This window comes from Centroberyx gerrardi, chromosome 21, assembly GCF_048128805.1.
Source record: "Centroberyx gerrardi isolate f3 chromosome 21, fCenGer3.hap1.cur.20231027, whole genome shotgun sequence".
In the NCBI taxonomy this organism is placed as follows: Eukaryota; Metazoa; Chordata; class Actinopteri; order Beryciformes; family Berycidae; genus Centroberyx; species Centroberyx gerrardi.
The window spans coordinates 5,684,151-5,709,755 of NC_136017.1; the positions used below are offsets into that span (position 1 = coordinate 5,684,151).

The 25,605-nt window shown below is 40.6% G+C and overlaps 2 protein-coding genes across 3 annotated transcripts in view; one reads left to right on the top strand and one right to left on the bottom strand.

Moving 5' to 3' along the window:
- Window positions 1-2,632: 2,632 nt before the first annotated feature.
- On the bottom strand, window positions 2,633-9,433 carry pjvk (pejvakin). Of its 2 annotated transcripts, XM_071923721.2 has the most exons (6): window positions 9,223-9,433; window positions 6,923-7,118; window positions 4,533-4,674; window positions 3,798-3,915; window positions 3,453-3,596; window positions 2,633-2,934 (listed from the first exon to the last, which is right to left on the bottom strand). In XM_071923721.2, the coding sequence occupies exons 1-6, from the start codon at window positions 9,431-9,433 to the stop codon at window positions 2,633-2,635; spliced, it is 1,113 nt and encodes a 370-aa protein (XP_071779822.2). The 2 variants fall into 2 exon arrangements, with proteins under 2 accessions (XP_071779822.2, XP_071779824.2); XM_071923723.2 differs by lacking the exon at window positions 3,453-3,596.
- Window positions 9,434-13,145: 3,712 nt separating this feature from the next.
- Window positions 13,146-25,605, top strand: part of col5a2b (collagen, type V, alpha 2b) — a 42,652-nt gene continuing 30,192 nt past the window's right edge. Inside the window, exons 1-3 of the mRNA XM_071923691.2 lie at window positions 13,146-13,411; window positions 24,259-24,477; window positions 25,201-25,425. Coding sequence (XP_071779792.2) covers window positions 13,321-13,411; window positions 24,259-24,477; window positions 25,201-25,425 — 535 coding nt within the window. The 5' untranslated portion in view covers window positions 13,146-13,320. The remainder of the gene's footprint in view (window positions 13,412-24,258; window positions 24,478-25,200; window positions 25,426-25,605) is intronic.

Here is a 25,605-nt window from a genome sequence, read left to right on the forward strand (position 1 = left end):
GGCAAGGAGTGCAAATGAATGAAAGTAAAAAACCATGGCACATCAATCTTTATTCAAGACAAAATCCAGTCCCAAAAGAAAATTAACAAAAACGAGAGTAAAGAAACCACTGGTGAAAAAACACAATTCAAAAACAAGATCTATTCAAGTCTTTGGAACTATAGGACGATGCAACAGTTTGTTCTTGTAACCTTCCTCATATCTCTAATGAAAAATCATTATAATAATCATATGATATTCCCATTCCCATAGTGTGTCTGTGGTAATTATTGTACTTTATGGATCTGTTTGATCTCCTATGGTATCTCTATAATATTCCTATATTATATGCATGGACCTACAGTTTTGTTGTGATATTTCTATCCTATAGTATCCTTCTAAAATGTATTATAGGATTGCTATAGCTCTTTTTCATAAGGTATTTGTCCTCCCATAAGGACAGGACTGAAACATTATATGCTTGTTAGACTGCAATTAAGAGATAGTGTACTGGAGTATGAGAGAAGCCTAAATATGACAGAGGATTTTCACACTTTCTAAAATTGTAGCCAAATTTGGGTTAAAATTAGTGGAAGTCTAGTGTAAGAATGAGTTAAGTGTCATGTCAAACGCCTGTGTCAAACACTGAGATGTTTTTGACCATCTTCAAGTAGTATTCAGTAGTAATAAATAGTAATTTTAAATACAAGTACAACTCAAAAAACATTTCGTAATTCTTTGTAAACAGAATTCTCATTAAAAAGACAATTCAAACACAACTGCAGGACTTTCAAACTGTCAGTGGTGCGAGTGGAAACAGTCAAATATCACCCGTCATTCACTATCACCTCAGCTGAACACACACACACACACACACACACACTAGACACAGTGAAAACAAGCCCTGCTCGAAATAAATGACACACTTGGAACCGAGCAAAACCAGGCCGCCCTCTCTGGTCGCTGCCTCGCTGGCCTTCACACGATCCCTCTTGTCCATTTTTAATACCCTCGCTGAATAATTCAGGATGTTTAGTTGTGCTTGTTCGCCTCTGGCAGCTCCACACACAGCACACGTGTGGAAACGGGTCAGTGTGAAGGGTGTATACTGTCACACCATAAAGTGAGATATCATACCATATTTTATATTTACATGTTTGACTGAAAGCATTGGCTGATGAGGTGGGTGTGTTGGCTGGAGGTGCGTGAGCTGCAGTGGGAAATGGAAATGTCGCTGTGTGTCTACGTGTTCGAAGGTTTCGGGGTGTTTTTGCTCAAGGACACTTCAACAGGACGCACATGGACACACACATTGGCTGGGGAAGGAACCCGTGACCTTTCGGTGATGGGATGGTCTCATCTAGCCGCTAACCGTGCATTCACACTGCAAGCAACATGATCAATAAGTCACCGGAAGTACATTAATTTCCTATAGAGCTGAGCGACCAGAGACCCTTGTTGCCCTACTGATGTGATTTAGCTTCATGAAGAAATACCTCATGTAATGAAAAATATCTTCTTCTTTTTTTATCATTTTGCCAATGTTGCTGGACTTACTGTACACCTATTTACCAATACGGGCCAAAAATTACAAAAAAATTGCTTTCTAGAAACAGACTCTTTCCGGTAAACAGCACATTTCTGTCGATGACTCATCAGGGGCAGTAACAAAACTTTCACCCAATTAAATTTTGAGAACCGTTGGAATTATTCCCCCAAACCCCCGCCATTTGTTTCTAACTCAGTTCAGCTGCAACATGGGTCTTTAATCCCACATAGCAAAATGGACAACAAGTTGATTACAGCTAGTCAAAGCTTCCAATTTCTTTTATTTTAAAGGCTACAGGAATAAACGTCAGCAAAACAGCTTGGAGGACGGTTGCATTGCAGCTGCTGCACATCGTTTAAACCTTTTAAAGTCTTTGTCAAGTTTTGTTTCGCTAGCTAGCTAACTGTAGCAACTCGACGGTAAACAAGTTGAGCAGCAGTGTCAGGCTGTGCCCAGTGAAATCTGACTGGTTTGAATGACGACAGTTCACAGCGTCTCTGCCATTTTCTACCCAACTGTTGGGTTTAAATTTCTCCAGACCTCCATTGTTTGAACTGGAGGTGTAGCTACACAAGATTAGCTTGAAAGTATTGGGTTTTTTTCTGTTAAAGACCCCATGAAATGGCATTTTTACTTCCATGGTTTGATGCATTTCCTATTGAAACAGGATGTTGGGGCGGGACATAATGCAGTGAGAGATCATTCAAGTCTAAACCAATGGAATATGAGTCAAGGAGAGAAAGGCAATTTTATTTGATTGGAGGGGTGCAGAGGGGCAGGACTGTTCAAAAATCTGATGGTTTTATTGGTTAGAAATTTGTATTTGCGCCTACTAGTGCAGCATGAGGTCACCATGAAAGATACTCTGTTTTCCAGGAAGTAAAAGTAACGGGAGTTCATTTCATGGGGACTTTAACGTGTTGGAAGGCAATATTAAAGCAGCAAAATATAGTGTTTGCCTGTTCAAAACGTTGCTGCAGACCGCCACATAGATGCAATCCAAGCCTCTGGCCCCGCCCAAAATTGGATAGAACAGACTGACCCACCCACCAAGCCGCTCGCAGTGTGAACGCACGGTTAACAGGCACCTTAACACCTCTGTTTTCACCTCAGCGTTTTGTGCCAGAGGTCGAAGCACGGCACCACGTGCAGCCGAACGTATTTGTGGCCCCCGGTGGAGCACTCCAGACAGCCGTACACCGTCTCGCGCCGCTGGTTGCCCATGCCGCACAGCGCGCACGGCCCCTTGGGGATGTTGTGGTTCAGGAGGTTGACGCGTGTGTGGGAGCCCTCCCGCAGGTAGGCGGTGGACACGTCCGTCATGCTGGCGGCTTTCTCGTAGTAGTCGGTCACCATGTCGTCCATGTAGGTGTCGGAGTGGGTGAGCTCCTCGAATGTCCGGTCGTCTGCCAGGGTGGGCGGGAGGTGGAGGAGGAGATGCATGTCCAGCATTTGGAAAAAAGGGACAGGTGAAAGCAGGCAGGTAAGCAAGTTAACAAATGTGTGAGTAACAATGACAATACCAGGATAAATACTACTAGTAACCAATTCACTACAAATTCACTACAAATACCTTACAAAAAAGAACAGAGCAATCCTATAATAAATGCTATATGTATAGATACTATACAAATATTGAAGCAAAACTATAAGGCATATTATAGGAGAATTATAGTGATATTATATTGAATTTTCTACTACTACTTCCACTGCTACTAGCACTACAACTACTACTACTGATAATAACACCGGTGCTATAATTAAAACTACTACTGTTACCACGACTAATGCACTTTATTCATCATAAATAATGTTTATACACAAAGTTACACATTGCTAATATGTTAGAATATAGCCAAATCAGGAAGTATGAGAAACAATTAGCACAGAGTGGATTATATGGTCAGAGCCGTCCACACCGTACCTGCCCTGAAGGGGTTTCCGTAGACGATCCCAGACAGGAACCTGCGAAGTCGACCCATGGAGAACCGACCGATGAAACCGCCCAGCTGCTCCCTGATCTGCTCCTTCTCAAACCCCCCGCAGGACTCCGGAGCCACGCAGATATCTGCCACAGAAGAAGAAAGTACCTGAGTGTTTACGTCTTTGTATCTGTATTTGTTATTCAATCCGCTCCCTGTTATCCAATTCATATGAGTCTTTCCCTGCCACTTTGACTTTGTTTCTCTTTCTTTCTTTCTTTCTTTCTTGAGCGTTCATTCATTGATTGACATGTACAAAGCACCACAGATTCAGCAGGGTTTCCTACCGAGTCGTCCGTCCAGCCGAACAAACAGCTCACAGATGCTGAAGGCGATGGTGGTGTGAGCCGGGATGACGATGGCCTTGTCTCGACCTTTGGGGTTCCTGCCGTCGTCAATCTGAAACTGCAGCAGAGCGGAAAGTCGAATGTCACACACAATAAATATAAGTTCAATGACAACAAAGCATGACTATGCAGAATTGTGTTTATTTCCACAGATCTTTCTAGCAATGGCATTGGCTTGCCAGAATGTAAACAACAATTTCAAAATGTCATTACAACGTGCAAATAATATAACTTTAATGGAGAGAAATGTATCTATCTATCTATCTATCTAAAATGTAGCTAATATCGCAATTCATTTTTCCTGCCGTACCATATGTATTGTCACATGTCACATTGTATTGCGATATATTGAATTTCGATATATCGTCCCATCCCTAGTCATCAGCCATTCAGCCGTTCTAACCTTCTAATAGGGTAACGGAGTCAGGTGTCAGAGGTGCTTCCTAATGTTTGTGGGATGGATGGATGGATGGATACAGGGGGGAGGGGAGAGAAATATATAGAGAAAGAGAGAGTGGGAGAAAGAAAGAAAAAGAGGATAAAGATGTAGAGGAAAAGATGGTGGGGGGAGGGAAAGAAAGAGAGAAAAGAGGAGATGAAAGGGCCTTCAGAATGGTCACAGTAAGGTAAAGAGGTAGTGTGTGTGTGTGTGTGTGTGTGTGTGTGTGTGTGTACCCTCATGGTAGTCCGTCTCATGCCGGCGTGGACGGTCAGAGAGCACTGCCGCGTGGTGCGGATGCTCTCCATGACGACGCACAGAATGCTCCGCCCACTCTCCTTGGACTGACGAATCAGGCAGTGATCCAGGTCCACTTTCCTAAAAACAGGAAGACAGTCTCCTTCAATCAAACGCTGCCTTGCACTGTCCCCCTTGCATTGAGGTCCAGAAGTTTGTGTGCCTATATATATATAAGGTGATAATTTATGCATAGGGAAAGCCTCTTCTCACATTCCCTCATTCACAGGGAGGTCAGAGGTCACGGCTCTACTTATCGCTGTTGTTGGGTGAAAACCTTGTATCTCCAGAATGTAAACTTTTCAGGAAGTAGGAAAAGTAGCCTTGTTTTCAGCTTGACCACCATGACTTTTTGCGTTTTATCCAATGGGGTTTTGAATAAACTCAAGACCTTATAGACTTATCTCAACCCATAGAGGAGCCTACAATCCTTCAATTGAAGTTAAAGCATGAAACTCACCAAAATTGGAGTTATGAGGTTTTCACCTGACAGTGTTATGTTACTGAATGTGTCTATGCACCAATGTCTCCAAAAAACATTCCTGTATATTCATTATAATTGTCAAATAAAGGAATTCTTGCGTCTGGGTTTGATATGACATGGGTTTAAAATAATGTCTTGGCATTTTTTGTGTCTTTAGCACTTGGTTGACAAAACAGACTGGATCATCTACAGTATGATTTAGTGATATTGATTAATGAATGTCAGATCATTATTTTTTTTCCTCAAAGTGGATATATATTTTGGAACTTAACTCCTCCTGACAGGTGACTCTGCAGCTACTTGTACCGAGTGAACTTCTCTCCCCTCAACGATGAAATAAATAATTAATCAAAAAATAGATCATTTTTCTAGATCATTAATAAAACATTCGACCAAGACTGAACTTAAGCTAATCAGCCTTAAGTGATGAGGGTTAGCAGCCTTACATGCTATGCAGATCGGGATGCTTTTACACCCAGCAGATGGGAACCAAAATCAGCAGATGATGAATGATAAGAGCCACCTGCTGCATGGCTGTTGGAGGGAGCCACCTGCTACTATAATATGCACACTCAACGTTTTGGCAGCTCACAGAAGCTACTAGAATATTTACCTGAATATCATTCCCCAATTCATTTTGATAGCATCGTATAATGGCTGTAGAAAAATGAGACCATGCATAGAAAATTGGTTTATTCTGTGTGTCTTCCTGTGTGTTTATTTTATTTGTCCCCAGGTATGATTTCTGTGCAGGATTGACTTAAGGCACAAAGACAGAGCCTCAACCAAAACAGAAAGTGCATCATTAGCCATGTTAGCTAGCATTAGCTTGTGAGCTAGCGTGTACATTTTCCATCAGAGCAAGGGTTTCCTGATGAAACTTGAAGTGTATTTTTTAAAGTATACAATGTACAAACACTGGTAAACTTTAGTATACTTTTAAGCGTACTATTTTGTTACTTGTTGGGACTAATTGGCCCACTTTTTAGTTTCTAAAAGTGTACTTGTGGGTATAGTTTAAGTTAACATTACGTTTATATCTGTAGGATACTTGAGGTTGGCTCACACAATGCTACAAGTGTACTAAGGTATATTTGAACTTCTTGTGACTCAATTGGACTACTTTTAAGTTGACTTAAGTATACTTCTAGTATCATTAAAAGTACCAGTACAAGCCTAAGTATACTATTCTCCAACTAAAGTAGAATAAAAGTATACTCTCTCGTCTTTGAGACAGTGATGTAAAACACGAACACTAATGGATCCCCTTACCACATGTGAAAACCCACACGTGTATTCAAAGCACATGTGGTTTTCATTTGTGAACATGTGAAATTTCCCATTGACATTTTCACCTATGAACAGTCTCGTGAAATTACGTTTTCACATGTGAAATAAATACTGACATATCTAATGGCAGGTGAAAATGTGGAAAAAACGTTCACACGGAAAAATAATCTTCATCTAGAAATAAGTAAGAATAGTAAAAACTGTATGACATCAGAATACAATGTGAGAAAAATAAAACCAAAAAACCAACATGTGTCCAGAAACCACAAGTGCTTTGAATTCACATGCAGGTTTTCACAAATGGCTGCCAAAGTCATCAAATTTTAAATTCTACTGATAGCAGCTAGGCTACATGTTCATAAAGAAATGTTATTTGTATGCCACACTTTTTATATTACATGTTATTCTCTCTCCATGTGGATGCTGGTTATTATCTTAGGGATAATAACGATGAATTTAACATGAACTGACTTGACTTTAAACCAAAGAAATAACACAATATCAGCTATACAGAGCATAGCCTGTGTTAAAGTCAGACTGTGTGTATTCTGGTACCTGGAGTTGAGCTCCCGCAGTAAGGTGGGCACCTCCACCTCGTGCTTGGTCACGATGCCGAAGGAGGCTTTGACCGCCACAGAGTCCGACCCGCTGATGTTGAATCCCACATCGTTGATGAGGTGATTTCCTAATTTGCCGTTGAGGGCCACGTCGGATTTGTCCTCGTAGTTGAGGAGCTGATAAGAGGACACTCCTGTTTTAGAAAAGAGGTTGTGATGAAGTCATGCTGGGGAAAACTACCCAATTACTAGAGATCAATAGTTTATCTTATCTTAAAACGCTGTGAATCGCTGTGAAGCTGTAAGGTTTTGAAAGCTCTGCCCTTTAAAAGAAAAAAGTGCTTTACAGAATGTTTTTTTTATATGGAGTAGAACAATGAGTGAACAGGCAGGGTTTCAGTGTCTTACTCTAGGACACTTAAGCAGGACACATGGCTGTTGGACTGAACCAGTGACCAGACACCTGTTGGCTGCCTGTTAAATTACGAACAGGATGACCTGTCTGACAACTAGGCCAACCTGCTGCCCTGTTGGCCCAATGGACCTGTAACTGAGGAGTTTTATTCCAAAATGAGGTATCAACCATGTCAAAAAAGTGACACCTGCTCTTACGAAATAATTCATAACTTAAAATTTCAAAAACTATATTTTTTAAAGGATATTTTATTTTTTATTTAACCTTTATTTTACCAGGTAGTCACTTGAGATCAATGATCTCTTTTTCGAGCAAGACCTGGCCAAAATGGCAATGTTTAAAAAACAAACAAACAAGACACAAACACAGACAAGAACATAAAAGGCAAAGTGGCGCAAGGGGATAAATTTGAGCTGGAGCGGACAAGATTGGGTAAAAAAGGTAGGGTAAGAAAGAGGAGGGAAGGTGAGGCTGAGTATAACATCACATTATACAGTGAAGCATCGACATTCTCCCATCTCATTCTTTAAAATGTCCATAATTTGAGCTTTAAAATCAGATATTGTAATGAAAGCCTGTAGTTTCAGAGTTTTTTGAAGTCCATTCCAGGCAGAGGGAGCAGAGAACATGAAGGCCCTTTTCCCAAACTCAGTGCGGTTTCTGGGTACTGAGGCATATAAATAGTCCTGTGATCGTAAGCTGTAAGATGGGTTTGATGTGATAATGAAGTATGAACAGAGGTAAAAAGGAAGCTGACCAATGATTGCTTTATAAATGAAGGTGTATTTGAGCTCTCAAGCTCTTAACAAAAATGTTTTTAGGCTACATACTTGATCGTCTGTATTCTAGAGGTATAGATATATCTTCAGTTTTTTCCCTTCCAAAATGGATGTATAGCATTTTGGAAATAAATTTTTGCAATCACCCTGTGCTGTAATGAACATTCCCTGATTCTGCTTCCCTCTGTAGATGGATTATAATAACCAAATTTACTGATAAATGCTGGTAAGTTTGTGATACTTTGGCCTGTAAACATCAAGTCTTCTATTGTAAAAAGACAACTGATAACATAATAAAAGCAGCCGGTGAATTTCTGGTGGATGAGCAAGTTAATTTGCTGCCCTGATCCACTTTAGTTTGTAGCATACAAAGGGACACAATTCAACGTATTAAAATTTGATCATTTTCATGCCAAAAATATAAATATTCAGTGTTTCACCCCCAGAATTTTGTCCTTGTCAGGGTGGAAAAGCCTCTGAAACAGCATTTAGACCATCATGGGACACTAAAACTCTCCACTGAAACCCAGACTGATGAAATTCTTTCAGGGTTATCAGCTCTTTAAGGCAGAGTGACCCACCACACCTATTGAATGGTAGGACAAACTCTGGGATAAATTAGGCTTTTAAATGAAGAATTAAGTAACAAAACTCATAATTTAACAACTAAATGAATAAACGCTCAAAGTAAATGTTTTTCCAGACTGTTTTTCTGCAGCTGTGGTCAGGGAGGAACCTCCATCATATCAGTGATGAACAACATGACTGACCGATATCCGATATTTAATAAAAGGCCAATATATTAGCAAACTGATATATCATTCTAACCCTAGTTGTAGGTGCTGCCCTTCACAGAGAAATGGGAGCTTGAAATCATGAGTCATTCAGAGTAGAGTGACAGTTTTCACATCCCATATAACAAATTGAACCTTTTTCATTTGCATTTTTTACCCACTTAAACAAAAAAAAATGTAACTTCAACCACAGAAAACCTGATTATAACATTTCAGTATGTAAACAACCACTTCTGTTCCTAAATGTTGAATTGAAACATATAATTCTCAGGTCACAAACTGTTAACTCCATGATTTTCCGTCACTGTACCTGCGGTGATCTCCTTCTCCCCCACCAGGATGTCTTTGAGGGAGAAAGCTGTGGAGGCGTACTTGACCTTCTTCCAGAAATGCTTCTTCCTCCTCCTGGTGACCAGGCTGAGGGGCTGGTAGCGGTCGGCCTCGCTCAGGCTCGGGACGGGGATCAGCCTCCCCGTGTCCCCCACCTGCTTCACAAAGTTCTTAGTGGCGGCTGCGAACATTTCGGGTGATGCATGAGGGTCAGAAAATCAGAAAATAAGCCCTTTATTCAGAAGTACACCGTCCCATTTCCCCGGTGCGTTTGGTGAGTTCAGGTCTGTTCAACAGGCGTCTTTCCCAGTGGAGAAGCTAATTCAGGGTGTTCTTTTTGACTCGTGCCTGTTCAATAATGCAGGAGCTGTGTAAGGGAATATGGGACAAGATGTGTGTGTGTGTGTGAACCTGATAGTTCGCTGAAGTCCGGCTCCTTCCTGTCACATGACGAGTGAGGTGGAAACAGCACATTTGGGCCACATCCTTATACATATCATGAGCATTTTAAGAATTTTACACTTCTAAACAAACATGACAAGTGATTTTATCAGTTTTTATATGAAAGGTTAATTTCAAAGAAGCGCTTATGAAACATCTCAACATGCAAGAAAAAGAGAAAAAAAAACAAGATGACGCACAATTACACAAATGACATCAAAATGTAACAAGGAGGGAGAGTGGTACAAAATAAAATGCATAAATAACAAGTAAGAGAGCTGAATAAGTGAGGTGAGTGTGTGTGTGTGTGTGTGTGTGTGTGTGTGTGTGTGTGTGTGTGTGTGTGTGTGTAAGATGATGAAACTGAAAACTGGTACTAAGGCATTTGTTTTTGCATTTTGTTGCCTTAAATTACTTAAAACTAGATCATCTCTCTGCATTATTGAAGCATATGTAAATTGTAATGTAATTTAGTGGATTCAAATAAACCCTTCAAAATGTGTGTGTGTGTGTGTGTGTGTGTGTGTGTGTGTGTGTGTGTGTGTGTGTGTATGAGTATGTACAAAGAGACAAAGAGAACATGTATTGTGTTTTTCTTCCATAATAATCCTACACTTCTAACTGCGGAGATAAATGTAGCTATGAAGAAATTAAAGTGCTTTTTTACACAGTTCTATGTCTGGTTCAATACAGTAGCAGCATATTCAAACAAAAACATAACAGTTAGTCCATAGTCTGCTGTTACCTGCATCCCTTTTGACACTGTGATACATGGAACATCTGCTTTGGTCATGAACTTTTCCCTTGTAACCCTGGAAAATGTCCTGAGTTCTTTTTTTTTAAGGAAACCTCTGTGGTTTGTGTAGGTTCTAATGTTTTTCACTGGATGCTTTTTTTAGTCTGGGTAATGTCGACCTTTCTTCTCAAAAAAAAGAAGCGAAGGAAAATGGCTGACTAGTGGTCTTCACTGTACTGTCTGATCTTGTGGTTACAATGCTGTCTAGTCCATACTGTCCCACCAGGAATAGCCTGCGTGTTCCAATGTTTAAATGCCACATAGGAAGTTTCCTCACCAAGGGAACTAAAGTCCATATTACCTTTCTATGCCTTCCACTCCCTGTAATTTGCGCTGCATGCTCGAGAAATGCCATGTAATTTGTTAGAAGCATGGCTTACAGACTAAAAAAAATCATTTTGCTGTAATTCACGCTAAATCATGCATCTTTACTTGCTCTGTGACTCAGGAACACATTCCTGATATTGAGTTGCACCTCAGTTTGTCCAATCCAAGTCTCAATTGACGCAGCTTGCTGTCCTCTCCATTCATGACCGAAATGGGTTAAATAGGTCAAATCAATAAGGGATCAGTAATCAGTCAACTTCATGGAAAAAGCAGGTTTTTCTAATACAGTGAGTGCAAAATTGGCCATCTTGCTGAGGCTGGATAATATCTGAGCAGGTCGCCTAACATGAGGAGCAGATGAAGGATTGGACTTTTATCTAACAGTGTGGTGGATTTTGAGTTTCAAACTGCCTCAGCTGCCAGTGGGCACCCTAATTATTTGAAGGATTTACTGGCAAAAAAAAAAGGTTGCTGATCAATACCAATGACTCAATGATTACTTGGCCAGCTGCTGAGATTTCTGGCTTTCAAAAGTTTCAAAAGTTTAGGAACAAAACTTACCCAAACATTGGAGTTTCAAGACTCCTGGTGTCACCAGACATTTTAGCTGAAAACCTCATTCTCAAGCCAAAATTGATTGTTGATGTTATATTGTGTATGACATCTGTTCTGTTGGATCTCTGCTAATTAGCTAGCTTACTCCTTTTTGTATTGTGAAAATGTGACATTATTGTTTGTGTCAATTACAGGCTACTGTTGCTCAAGGGTGTGGGACTGTACCAGAGAAATGTAACAGGGGGGAGATAAGTTCTGTCAATGTTGATGCAACTCTTACTGGTCGCCAATAGAGGTCAATAAGATTATTGATCATAGATTACTTAATGCCCCTTTAAATGTAAGAAAATGCATTTTGATAGCTACAAAGCGTAGCTATGATCAATTAAGTTCAAAAGTTAAGATGGTCTTGAAAGGCAATAAAGAATCATCATATTGCTTGTTGTGTTGAAATTTCAGTGTTGTTCATGAGGGGAACAGGGATGGACACACACACACCCTTGTTACCTTATGATTAAACGATGGACTCCAACCACCAGCTCACCCTGCTGCATGAAAATGTAAAGTGTGGACGCTTCAGTCCCATCTGCTGCAGGAACTCTCTTCCCATCTGCCTCAGCCTCGGTCCCCCGTGGCTCAGCCTGCTCTCAGACGGCTTAATGGGAAATCAGTCTGTTCTCTGAGCACCATCACAGCTTCCTGAAACAAGTTGTTTTGCAAAGGAAACAAGTGAAAACCATTATCCATTGGCAGAGATGTGAAATTATTTGAGGAGAAAAAGGCTTGACGACTCAAAACAAGGTGAAATCACTTGTTTAGAGGAACATTAATGCAGCGTAGGAGTCGCCGCTGGAGAAGACGGTGGGCGCATCATTGATGTTTGTGTTATCCTCTACCTCCTCTACCTCCTCTACCTCCGGGACGTCGCCTTGGGGACCGACGGTCTGTTTGACACACTGGCTTGCCAGTGAGTCTTGCGCTGGAAAACAAATCAATCGGAGCCGAATGTAACATGCACACTGTAAACCGTTCAAGCTGGAGCGCACAGATGTAGGTCAAGTAGAAGTTCAGGTAGATAGTAAAATAAACAGAAAATGCAAATTTAATGGCGGCTCTTTTTCAGGACATGAAACATTTTATTGTTTAGGTAAAGCAGCTATTTGTTTTCGAACTACAAGACGGTCAAAATTAAAGGCCTAACCCATCATCCAGTTGTAAGCAAAAGACAAGTCCCACTACAGGAATCCATCATGTGGGGCTGGTAACTTTTCTCCTCTGTGTTTGATTGACAGTTATGTTCGACTGTATGTGGCAGCAAAAGCATTGCTCGTGCTTTATATTTACATAATCAAATTTCCATATGCATTAGTGTAAAATATGCCTTTCTTTTGAGTTATGATGAGATAGTGATGTTTCAAGAATCTCAAAAAGCTTCAGCTGCAATTCCAGCTCTTTTAGCATCTATGAAGATATAGACATTTCCTATAAAAACCCTTAACTAGAGCGTTTAAAAATTTTTGTTAAACAACATGCAGTATGTCAGCTCAAGTCTTCCAGCCCATCTCCTTTCATCAGTCTTTTGCCTGGACAAATTTAATGCAGTCTTTAATTAGCTGCATCTTTCAAGGCAGAGTCTGAGGAGGAGGTTGGCCTCGGAAAAAAAGGAGGCAAAATGATGAGAGGGAAGAAAGTAGAGAGGAGGAGGAGGAGGAGAGAGAGAGAGAGAGAGAGAGAGAGAGAGAGAGAGAGAGAGAGAGAGAGAGCTTGTTGCAGTGTGTGTGTAATTGCTCATCCAGGAGCCTGTTCCTCTCTGGGAGTTTTGGATCTTTTATATCTGGATGCTGTAGCTCTGGGCTGGGCGAGCTCACTCCCTGTCCACGTCCGTCCGTCCGTCCGTCCCAGTTGGGTGCTGTGTGAGTGTGTGAGTGTGTGAGGACGCTGCGTGTCTGGCATGCAGACATGGGCCCCTCGATGCGCTCTAGGATTACCGTCTGCCTGGCCCTCGCCTTGGCTCAGGTGATTGCCGTGACCTGCCAAGATGCCAAGAAAGGTGAGTGAGCACGGATTACCAGTAATCATTACCTCTGATTGGTATTCTCTGCAAATAACTGCTAGATTGAAGCGCTACTTTATTCTGCTGAGAGGTTTTTGTGCAAAGTGGGAACAGAAATGCTCGTAAATATGTTGATCTGATAATCCTGTGTGTGCCAAATTAATGAGATGTTACTATGAGATGAGATGTTACTCTGATTCTGAGGGCTTACATTCAAATCTGGACTCAAATAAACAACTTTCCCACACTGGTACATATGATTAGTAAGTGTGGGTAACTTTAAAGGTCAGAAAATCACATGGAAACATAAAGTTTGGTCTAATTCACTCTGATTGGCATCCAAAGACTGAGGTTTGATCCACTTTTGTAACACAAATGATCCTGTTTTTAATTATATGACCATTAGCAATATACTGTATGTATCCTTTTTATATTCCTCAGCATCCAATATCCTCTAATGATTTATGTGTAATTGCATTTTTGTGACTGGGACCTGTGAAAACATTTTACAGTAGTAGAATTTTATGTTTTTTCATGTTTTTTTTTTTTTACTGTACCGTTTGTTTTTACTCTTCTGTTGTTACTTTCCAGTTTATGATATTTCTTCTTTTTCAAAATATAGGATGTGGTTCAGGAAGCTGTGTTTTAGTTTCTAAGTTATACTGGGCTGCTCTGCCTCTCAACAACTGGACCACACTGGTCCTGTGGTTTGGGAGCTAAAGGCTAAAATCACACCCAAAACCTAGACCAGAAAAGCAAACATCATGTCTTAAAGAGTCACTAGTTTTCCCATTCACAAAACTTTTAAAAGCCACTGGATGTGTTGTAACTGATGATTAGGAAGGGTTTTCCCATTGTGTGGAGATATAAAATCTCTGGTGAACGCTGCAAAGTTTTCAGGAGTTAATTAGGTGGAAAAAACAAGCTGGGAGCAGAAAATCAAACTTCAGTTTTACATGGCCTGACTCTTCTTCATCTGTTTTGTCTTTGATAATAATTTACTACAATTCAAATCCCTTGGAAGCAAAAGTATCATTGCTGCCAGATAGTGAGGCTGACACAGCTTCATATTGCTGAAACAGAATCATACATTCAAGACGAATTCTCAAAGATCAGACGAAGGGAGATCTGGGTGATCCCGTCTGAGCGAGATCACATTTTCTAAAATAAAATGTCCCAGAGGAGGCGATCCCGGATCAAAAATACCTCCCCCCCCTACAGGCTGCAGTATGTGCTAAAGTAACAGTGTGTGCAGGCCGGCGGGGCTATTTCAGTGCGAGGTTGAGGCTGAATGAAGGGGTTTTGAATGCCATGGCTATAATGATGTGGCCTTGTGGATGGGATGGACAAAAGCAGGCCACTAATTTTGGTCAGACTTCGGGCCAGGAGCAGACAAGACACACCCAAGCGAGATGATGCTGGATATGAAATATGCTTCGCTTGCTTCCATCCACCAAGTTCACCTCCACTGAGCATTCATGCAAGAGAAGAAGAATAAAAGCTGCATCAGGTGTTGGAATATAGGGCAAATTTCTCTGATGACACTTTACTCCAAAATTTACATCGACATATACAGTATGAGTCTGTGTAGATTCCTTTCAGTCATCCAGGTAGTAAGATGTCCAAAAAAAAAAACATAAAAACAAAATCCACTGGACTTAAAATGAAGAGTTGAAGAGTTGAAAATGTCTTCAACTCTTCACTTTAAGTCCAGTGGATTTTGTTTTTGGACTTAAAATGAAGAGTTGAAGACGTTTTCAACTCTTCAGCTCTTCATTTTAAGTCCAGTGGAGTTTGTTTTAATGTTTTTTTTGGACATCTGCATTTGACTGGACACTTTTATCTTGGGGGATTTTCAAGGAGTAAGCATGTAGAGGGCTAGTGTCTCGCTAAAGGTCCCGACACATCGCTGTTGCAGGGATTGAACCTGTGACCTTTCAGTTACAGGACAGTCCCGCTACACAGTAAGCCTATAAATACAGGCCTTTTCTTCAGCTTCAAACTGATAGATGTATTGCTACAGCCAAACCTCTGGAGCTAGTGTGATTTTTAGCAATAAAACGTTTAAAAAGCAGAGAGAAAACTACATCCTGACATCCCGACTCTGCAGATCCTGTCTTATGTTTGGAGCTCTGCAGTTTACTGATGCTGCTGCAAGAAATCATAACTCTGCTTTTTGTGTTTTGCGTTGTTACTGAAGGTTTATATGGTCGTTTATGGGTAGAGCAGCTTTTATTACCTCAAGGGTCTTCTGAAAGCTGTTTAGAGACTTCTCCAGCCTCCAGAGGCCTCTATAACTTTGGCTCTATTCTGCTTATAAGACCCCATCTTACAATATTACTACTATTACTAAAACTGTTACTAAAACTTCTACCGATGTACTAGATTTGCACTTTTCTTGGCAAAATAAGTCACAAAGTGCTGTTTAATAAAAGCATAAAAAGGACATTGATAAATAAATTATATCTAATGATAAATGCCATTTGGTAAACACTTTAATCTGCTTTGATCTACCCATTGACCAATACAGCGCTTCTATTTGGTAATATTAATAACAAGCAATAAGTTGTCAGTTAAATGCAAGTTTAAAAAAATGAGTATATATTGGAATAAGTAAGCAACATGATGAAAACATACATAACATACATGCACATAAAAACATAAAAAGCCTAGGTAGTTAAAGGGAACAAATTCAGCTCATACATACTGCAGTGTGTATAGCTGACGCCTTGAAACATTCATTTTAACCATACTGTTATGATTTCACCATTTACTGTATTATTACCTGGTACATTTGTCTGGAAAGTCATCTGCCTGTCTGTCAAAGGAACGTGAATGAATGAAGTCAATATGGTGTTAATCTTCAATTCACTTGTCTCAAGAGCTGAGAAATCAAGACCTGGCCAGGTGTGTTGAGGCACTTCAGAAACCAGGAAATGGATTGATATTGGCTGTTGAATAGCTTATTAAGTGGTGTAAGTGGTTTTAGTGTGCTGTATATGTGTGTGTGTGTGTGTGTGTGTGTGTGTGTGTGTGTGTGTGCACATGTCTGTGTGTGTGTGTGTGTGTGTGTGTGTGTGTGAGAGAGAGAGAGAGAGAGAGAGAGAGAGAGAGAGAGAGAGAGACATTGGGCATCAAATGGGAGGAACCAAAATCATTATAGCTCAAATTGTTTCATGATCTTCTGTATCTCTCTCCATTGGTAGATCTTTTCACTGCTTTTAAGACAAGATTTAAAGACTCAATACTGGATTGAAAGACCTATTAAGGTGGATTTGTTTTGCAGTGTAAGCCTGCAGTATGAGTGTGCTGTGTGTTGGCTAATAATAAACTTGAGGTGAGGCAGGGTGGGGGGGGGGGGGGGGGGGGGGGGTAACCACAAGGCCATGAAGCCTCAGAGTTAGGGTTTTCCTCTTAAAAAGAAACATGCAGGGAACCATGGTAATTACTTCAATATATCTAAGCCACAATCCCATTAAAATGAACCAAGGTCAGTTAGAAAAATTACCTGCAAGGGATTTGTTCCGAAATTAGATATCCACCATTTAAAATTATGTGACATCTACTCTGGTCTGTTAAAAATTTGAAACTACCTTAAGATCTTTACCTAACAATTCAAACTTTTTTGAGCATAGGAGTCTGTTTTGTTTTAATTCACAGATGTCAGGCTGCGGGTTTTTGTTAAAAATGACGTGTAGCATTTTAGAATTAAAACTTTTCATTGCAAACCTTACCATAAGCTATCATTTAGCACATATTTAAGCATTTAAGTATGACCAGTGACACATAAACAATACATTTTATCCTCAAAGTTGCATACTCCATAAAATAAATGTCTTTCAATCAGGCTGGTGGCTCTGAACTCAAAAAAGAGACAGGTGCAAAAGGCTGGAAAACTTGCAGAAGCTAGAAAGAAAAACAGCCAAAACTGCTAATCGAGGCTGTGCAGCCAAAACACGTTTATTGTGGCTGTAGAATAAACCCACAGCTCATTCATTTTTCATACAGCAGATGCACGCTGCAGTTTACCAGCCTGTAGGTTTCCTGGCTGGAGGCTTGTCCGGGTGTGGCACCTCCCAAATAAAGGCAAACCCACAAGCGCTGGCCAAGCCCAACGTATAATACAGCCGCTGTGGTTTCCCCTGAAATAACTCCTGCTTTTGAAAACGAGCCTCTCTCTCGGGGAGAGGCTCCACCACATAATTAGTACTTAGGACGTCACTAAATTGCCCGGATTTAAATACGTAGCAGGTGGCCATATTTTCTTTTTTTCCCCCCTCTGGTTTTGTGATGCTCTTTTTTCCTCCTCAAGCCCCCTTTTTGCTTTTGTTAAGACTGAGGGAATAAGTGTAAGAAACAAAGGTAATAAAATTCTAGGGGTTTTTCCATCCTTAGCCAATAAGGGTTTACACTGCCAAAAAATGTCAAGACTCATTTAACGTAGTTTTGAGTCTTAACATCGTATTTTTCTGAAAGATCCTCCCAGTGGAGCGAGATAATTCCATTTGTTTCCAATGTAAATCAGCTGTTTTTCAAGGATTACCTTAAATCGAATGGCATTATGTTGAATCCTGTGGAGTGTCGTTTCAAGAAAATTCCTGAAACAGTTGAAACTGTAGAGGAAGTGAAATTATCTGATGCCACTGGCAGATTTTTTGTACAAAAATAGAGATTTTAGGGATAAACAGTAGATTAAACTTGTAGATGATTTAAGTGACGTCTATTTTTGCAGTCGAGTTGAAATATGTGGGCCTCATACTTTTTTTTTAACCTTTATTTAAGCAGGAATGTGGACTATAATAGCTCTTTATTTACAGCAGAAGCCTGAGAGCGAAGCTGCAGGGACAGAGATGATTACATACTGAGACACATTTACACCCAGGAGCTGCCGAGCTCAGCCGCAGTCTGGCAGCGCCGGCCACTGACTGGGAGTTGGGGGTGAAACGCCTTGCTCAAAGACACTTCAGCAGCAGTTATCGGATTTTACCAGATTTCAGAGGAAAATCGTCAGTTAATTTAACACTTTTGATAGTTTTGAACAGCCGACCCAAAGCCATATCAGCTGTATGAGTGAACGAAATCTCTTCAATCAATACTTGTCAACTCCAAATAATTCTCACTGAAAAATCAACATTTTTTAATGGGGAATTGGCTATGTATCTTTCTATTAGGCTACTGCCACCTTAACCAGAGAGAAGAGAAATGGGTTTTTATTAGAGACGCCATCTTGGTCAGAAAGTGTCATTCACCAGGAGGGGACATCTTCTCAGTTTCTTAAAGTGATATTTCAGTTCACATCTGCAGTTTCCCACATGTTTACCAGATGTGAGTTAATAAGCTGTCAACCTCCAGCAGAACTTCTCTCCCGCAGGGCAGATTCACCTGAAACAGTCACTCGGTCATTCTGGCTTCTTTTTTCAGCCTCACTTTAGGGATTATATGTAAAACAAAAACTCTACTTCAGTTTATTTAGTTGGTGTATGTATTAGAAATATGATTTTCAAACACTTGTAAGTAAAACATAAATTACTTATTAGTTGTGTTGCTTGGAAAAAGATGGTTAGTGGATCATAATTATGAGGCTGCATGATGTACAGTGCAGTTTTTTGGCCAACAGTGTGTTTTATATGGCTTTCTCTTTGTGTCAGATATGTTTTTTGCTATGATTTCTTGCTCTAATTTGCAGCAAATGTTGAGCATAACATGAAAATACCCCTTATAAATCGTACACAGTAATGTATAATTAGAAAGATGAGGTACAGGTGGGCTTTCTGTTGCATATAGACGTGAATATTCCTGTGGATCTCACAAAGTTAGACCATTAGTTGTTGATATAAATGTTTTCTGACATGTCCAGTGATAGTTGAGTGGTTTAGTTCCCTGCATCTGAAGCTACATGTGCGTCCCTGCTGGCCTATAGGATCAAATCCTGCCAGAGCTTTCTGTCCTCTGTCTCGCCTACACTAAATATACAGAATTTTTGGGACAGCTTCCTGATATTGAGTTGCAGCCTCTTTTGTACAATCCACCTCTCAGTTGTCTCAAAGCTTAAAAATCCTTCTCTAACTCGTCTGCTTCTCTTTATCTACACCTCCTCCTTTGTGATTGGTATAGATTAAATAAGGGAAATCAATAAGGGATAATGGCTTTTACCTGAACTCACCTCATCAGTGTACTTCATGAAAAGAGTAAGTGTCCCTTATATGTTGTACATTCAGTTCCCTCTTTGTGCTTTCCCATCTTAATAAACTAAAAATGATAAAAGAGGCCAACTTTTGCACTTTGTTACTTTATAGAAAATGTGTCTATCTGCCATGCATATTTTATTGGGTCAACTGTAAAAAAAAAAAAAAAAAAGTAAGTAGAAGTATTGTAGAAGCCCACCTTTATACATTTCTCCTGCATCTAACTTACATGACTACCACAAACAATTCTTTCTTTGATGTTTTACTGTTGAACAAAATGAGTATATTGCAACACAAAACTGTAATGTCTCTCAGCTGATCAGTTACCAGACCATTCCTTATGCACTTACAGTACAACAAATACAATAGTAGAGATGAGCTTGAATTCCCCCTGACACCAACATCACAGACAACCCATAATATAAAGTTTAAGAGTGAGTTTAGCAGGAGAAAAACTGTGATGACATTAGATGATATGAGTGCTGGTAAAGAGGGACGTCAGTCTGTCACCCCACTGTGTTGAAGGCAAAAAGAAATTGGAGCTACTGACCTTTGATGTATGACGTAGTAATGGGTGCAGCCTGCTGGCCAAAGGTGGAATGTACTGTACTTCCCTTAGTACAATTAGGTACTGTAGGTTTTGCTGCATGTTTGTTTGTGTCTGAGCTTGGATGAGGCTCATACTGCAGGAACAAACCTGTAGATTTGACTGTTGTGTGAAGCAGTGGAAAGCTCTCTCTCTCTCTCTCTCTCTCTCTCTCTCTCTCTCTCTCTCACTCTCTCTCTGTCTCTCTCTCTCAAGCACCCATACATACACATTAGCATGATACACCACATATTTGGAAAGCACCCTGTTGAATTCATGCATTGTTTCTTAGAACTGTTATCTGACCGCTATACATGAGATGATATTTTGAAGCCACAAACATTATTGCTTATGTATTGTTTGTAAACACAGGTAAATATGAGTTTATGAGGTATATAAATATCTTTTTCACAATAACTGAAAGATGCCAATAATTCATAAGGTGTGCTACACAAGTCTGCATTGGTTCACTTTTGCCAACATTGATCATTCTACTGTAATCTTCGTGTTATCTGACTCAAAGAAAACTACTGATAAATTGTGTCCTGCAAAAAGCCTTTGTATCTTGTATCTTTTTTTTTTCTTTTTGCTTTACTTTTTACTATAATTGAAAACTGATAAAGTCTTCCATGCACAGAAAGTGTTTCATGACTTTGCAGCAAGTCAAACCAATGAAAACCCACGATGAATGGTAAAGCACACCATCATCAGTGGTAAAATGAACCAGTTTCCGACAGACATGTTGACTTTTCGGAGGTTTCTGCAGGACTCTGGCGAGATTTAAATGCAAACCCACCTCTGGTCCAGATGCTCACTGCTGCTCTGCTTGACACAGATACCTGTACAGAAAATGGAAAGCTCTACTCCAACAATGAGATATGGAGCCCAGAGCCATGTCGAGTGTGTATGTGTGACATGGGGTCTGTGGTGTGTGAGGACGTGGTGTGTGAAGAGCTAGGTGACTGCCAGAAAACTGTGACCCCAGAGGGCGAGTGCTGCCCCGTGTGTTCGGCTGCAGCATCGCATCCTAGCATGGACACTAAAACTGGTAAAAAAAAAAAAAATGTTCAATGACTAATTACAACCTGCAGCTTGGCAGAACAGACTTAAACTCATCCAACTTTGGTCTCCCATGTGGTTTTAAATTTGGTTTAAGTTTAAGGTTAAGAGAAACTTGAGGCTTTCAAGCCTTCAGGCATGGTTACATCTGTAGAGGTGATAATTTTTTCACCAAAAACATAAAACCACATGGATAAATGACTGTGGCATGGTCACTCTTAGCTTTTCTTCAGTCTAAGCAATGACTTCAAAGCATTTCCATCCCTGTGAAGACCTGATCATCCCTCTGCACTGTCATCTCTCCTCTCTCTCCTGCACCTTGTTTGTGGAACAATCTTCCCACCTAAGTCAGGAGTGCTGAGTCTCTCCCCGTCTCTTGTCACTGCCTGAAAAAACAAACTGTTCAGACTACGATTCCATCCCAAAATTTCCTTCCATTCCTACATTGGATTTTTTCTCCTTCTGTATTTCCAGAACTTACAAAACACACTGCACATTATCCTTTTCCCATCTTGCTGTGTCTTGCATTTCTTTATATCTACATTGTTGATGATATATGAATGTTCACAATTTTTTGCACTTAATGTAAGTTGCCCTCAATAAAACTATAAGCTAAATGCCTGCAGTAAATTGTGATATAACTTTACGATCCCTTTCACTAAGCACGATGCATCATTATGGGATTAAACAATCAATTAACAATGCCCCCAATATGACAGGATTCTCAGGTTGCAGCCTTATGTCTCCACAGACAGGACAGCATGTGCCACACTGGGAGCTCATACTGACCACAGCATGGCAATATCTCTTATAGAGTAGCCATATACTGTATATTACAAGGAAGTTCTACCCCTGCCAGTGCTTTGGAGATACACTCAACTACCCAGTGGTACAAATTGGCTAGAGGTAGTCTACCTCAGGCTGGGTCAGCAAAGCATACAAAGAAGTCAGCAGATTCTAAGCCAAACTTAGTCCAAACTTCTCAATTATTTGCTACAGTGACCCCATCAGGCCCTTCAATTAATGCCAGCAGGTAATGCAAACATTGGGGCCATGCTCAACTTTGGATTTTTGTCCAGGGGATCCAAAAACTGAAGGAGAGGAGTCCAATTTGCCCTCCCCAATAAGCTGTAGACTCTAAAACCTTGTTATACTGGGACATTTGTTCCAGAGACAGAGGGTCAGAGGGAGCAGGCTGAGCAGAAGGCAATTGAAGAATGCACTGATTATGATCATAATGATTAATGATTATAATCATGTTAGCAAGGGCCACTTTTACATGTATCATGCCAAAGTGCACTTATAATCATGGCTATCTGATGTATAATCATGGATATCTGACTTTGAGAGAGCATAGCCGCACCCTTCTTGAGGACACATGCACTCAGGAGCTTATTTAGCAAGGATAGCATCGCCATGCTTTTCTCTTGGAGACATGCTATGACTAGTCAGCTACCTAAAAAATACAAAACGGACTGCCTGCAGGTAGAAAACATGACTTATTTCTGAAAATGCTTCATCCAATTGATGGCTTACATTCACAGTGTTTGCTAAAGGTCCTTAGGAGTCTGGCGGAATAAACCAGCACATAGGCTGTACTGTATGTATGCATAGCAGTTGATGTGGAGCCTGTGTGCTGTGTTTATTGGCCTAAAGGTGTGATTGAAAGGACATCAACTCCAGATCTCATGACAGTAATGCCCATAATGATGCATTGTACCAACTGTACCAGCTGAAAGGGAATCACCCCAGATATTGATGTCAGTTGCTGTTGTGTTTCATGAAGATACCTGTACAGAAGATGGCAAAGTCCACTCCAACAATGAGATATGGAGCCCAGAGCCATGTCGAGTCTGTATGTGTGACATGGGGGCTGTGGTGTGTGAGGACGTGGTGTGTGAAGAGCTAGGTGACTGCCAGACAGCCGTGACCCCAGAGGGCGAGTGCTGCCCCGTGTGCTCGGCTGCAGCACGCCGTCCTAGCACAGAAACTAAAACCGGTAAACGGAATGTCCCGAGACTGTTTGCAACCCGCAGATTGTCTGTACCAAAACTAAGTAAATACTCTGTGGATGCATCTTGGTCATTCTCTTGCCCTCTGAGTCTACTTTTGCAGCAACAATCCTGAGTCCACATGAGTCAGGACTGCTGGGACTTTTCATCTTCCGTCTCAGCCTGAAGTCCCGTCTCTTCAGGCTTCATCCTGCCCACGCCGGCAACAAACCTTCTTCTCAGTTCTGCACTTGATTGTGCTCTTAGTTTTCTATGACTGTACTTCAGTTTGCAAGAGGAATACACTGACTTTTTGCCAGATAAGATCACTGATCAACCAAGCCTTGTGCAACGAGAAGATTGGTACCAGTTCCCACCATGTGTGTCCAGTGTTTATGTAGTTTGCTATGGTACATGCTCACACTTAAGGACACTATCATTGTTTAGTGGAAAGTACAAGATAGCCTTGCATCGTCTTAAAAGCACTGGACACTGGTAGAGCTGTTGCCAATCTCACTGTCACACAATAGGAAGTTGAACAAGGAACTTATTTACCAAAAAGTAGGTGTATTCCTCTGGGAAATTGCTACCATTTATCCTTTGCCTTGTAAAATAGCACTGCCATGTTGTTCATCGCACTTCTTTATATACTACGCACTTCTGTTGATTTTGATGTGAATTTCCACTTTTATCACTCTTTGCACTTGGTGTGAGTTGCTTTCTATTTGAGCACCAGCCAAAGGCTTACATTGTTTAAATGAAAGGGTTTTATTCTTGAATGAGATATGCACTATTTGAAAAAAAAAAAAAAAAAAATACTCCTGCTCTTTCAGAATGATTGCTGGCATGAAAGTAAAGCATGTTAGAGTATGCTGTTAGTATTTAAGATAGAGACATCTGTGTTTTCAAAGTATTGACTGATGAATTTCAAGTCGTGACATTTTTGCAACATGGATTTCTTGCATTATGGAATACTAAATCACCTCTGATACTGATTTAATTTACCGTTTCCGTTTCATGAAGATACCTGTACAGAAAATGGAAAAGTCTACGCCAACAATGAGATGTGGAACCCAGAGCCATGTCGGATCTGTGTGTGTGACCTGGGGGCCGTGGTGTGTGAGGACGTGGTGTGTGAAGAGCTGGGTGACTGCCAGAAAACTGTGACCCCAGAGGGCGAGTGCTGCCCCGTGTGTTTGACCTCAGCGCAGACACCGACTTCCAGTAACGACACCACAGCAGGTAAAGGCCATTTCTCACCAGGATGACCCAAAGATATTTTACAAACCTGTTTTCTATAGTTGTTTTCATTTTCTGCCATTAAGACTTTAAATTAAGACTTTATTCTTTTTCAACAGCATATCTCTTATGTCTCGACCTTTAATGCTCACTGATTGTTTCTGCTAAGATAATGAAACTTTATTGATTCCTATGGGGAAATTAGTTTGTTGCAGCAGCAAAAGTAATAGGATTCAGCAGGTAAAAAGAAAATAGAATATAAGCGCACAAATCGAAAATGCGACAATTTCAACTGTTAAGTAGGATGCATGTATGGATTTACTTTTATCAACTTTTTACCCAGGACTCCATTTTTTTACTTTAAATTGCATGTAGTTCACAGCCAAAAATGAAAAGCAAGCTCATTACTTATTTTCAGGTGTAATCAGCTTTTTTCAAGATATGTTCAAAGTCAAATTATATAGCTGCACGTCGCTGCTCATGCTAATTATCCAGTTCTTCTTCTACTTATTCCAAACTAACCGCTGTTGCTGCCAACAGTAATGTAACACGCATCACTTCCTGTGCACCAGAGGAAAGACCTACCAGACACCGTGTTTAGAACAGCAAGTTTAAAACCTTTCATGAACTGGATATACAGTAGGTTGAATCATTATTGTGTTTCATCAAATGGCATCACAGAGGATAATATTGACATATCCCAATTGTTTGTGCCCTCTGTTGCAGCTGCTGAGGAGAAGAAAGGGGAAACCTGCACAGTGGACGGCGAGGTCTACCTGCACAACGACATCTGGAAGCCGGAGCCGTGTCACGTGTGTGTCTGTGACAGCGGCGTCGCCATCTGCGACGAGGTGCAGTGTGAAACCGTGGCCAACTGTGAGAAGGCGGTGACACCCGAGGGAGAGTGCTGCCCCGTGTGTGACAACTTCGCCAGCGCCAGCAGGATGATCGGTGAGATGAAGCCTTCAAACTCTCACTTTACTGTGTGTTTGTTGAACTTCTGCTACTTCTGCTAAATGCCTGAAGTTACAGGAAGTTGCAAGGAATAGTCTTGTAATTGCAGTTTCTTCTGTAACTATTGAACCCAAACCAAGTTGACATGTGAATCTATAAAAAATATTTTTATGCCAT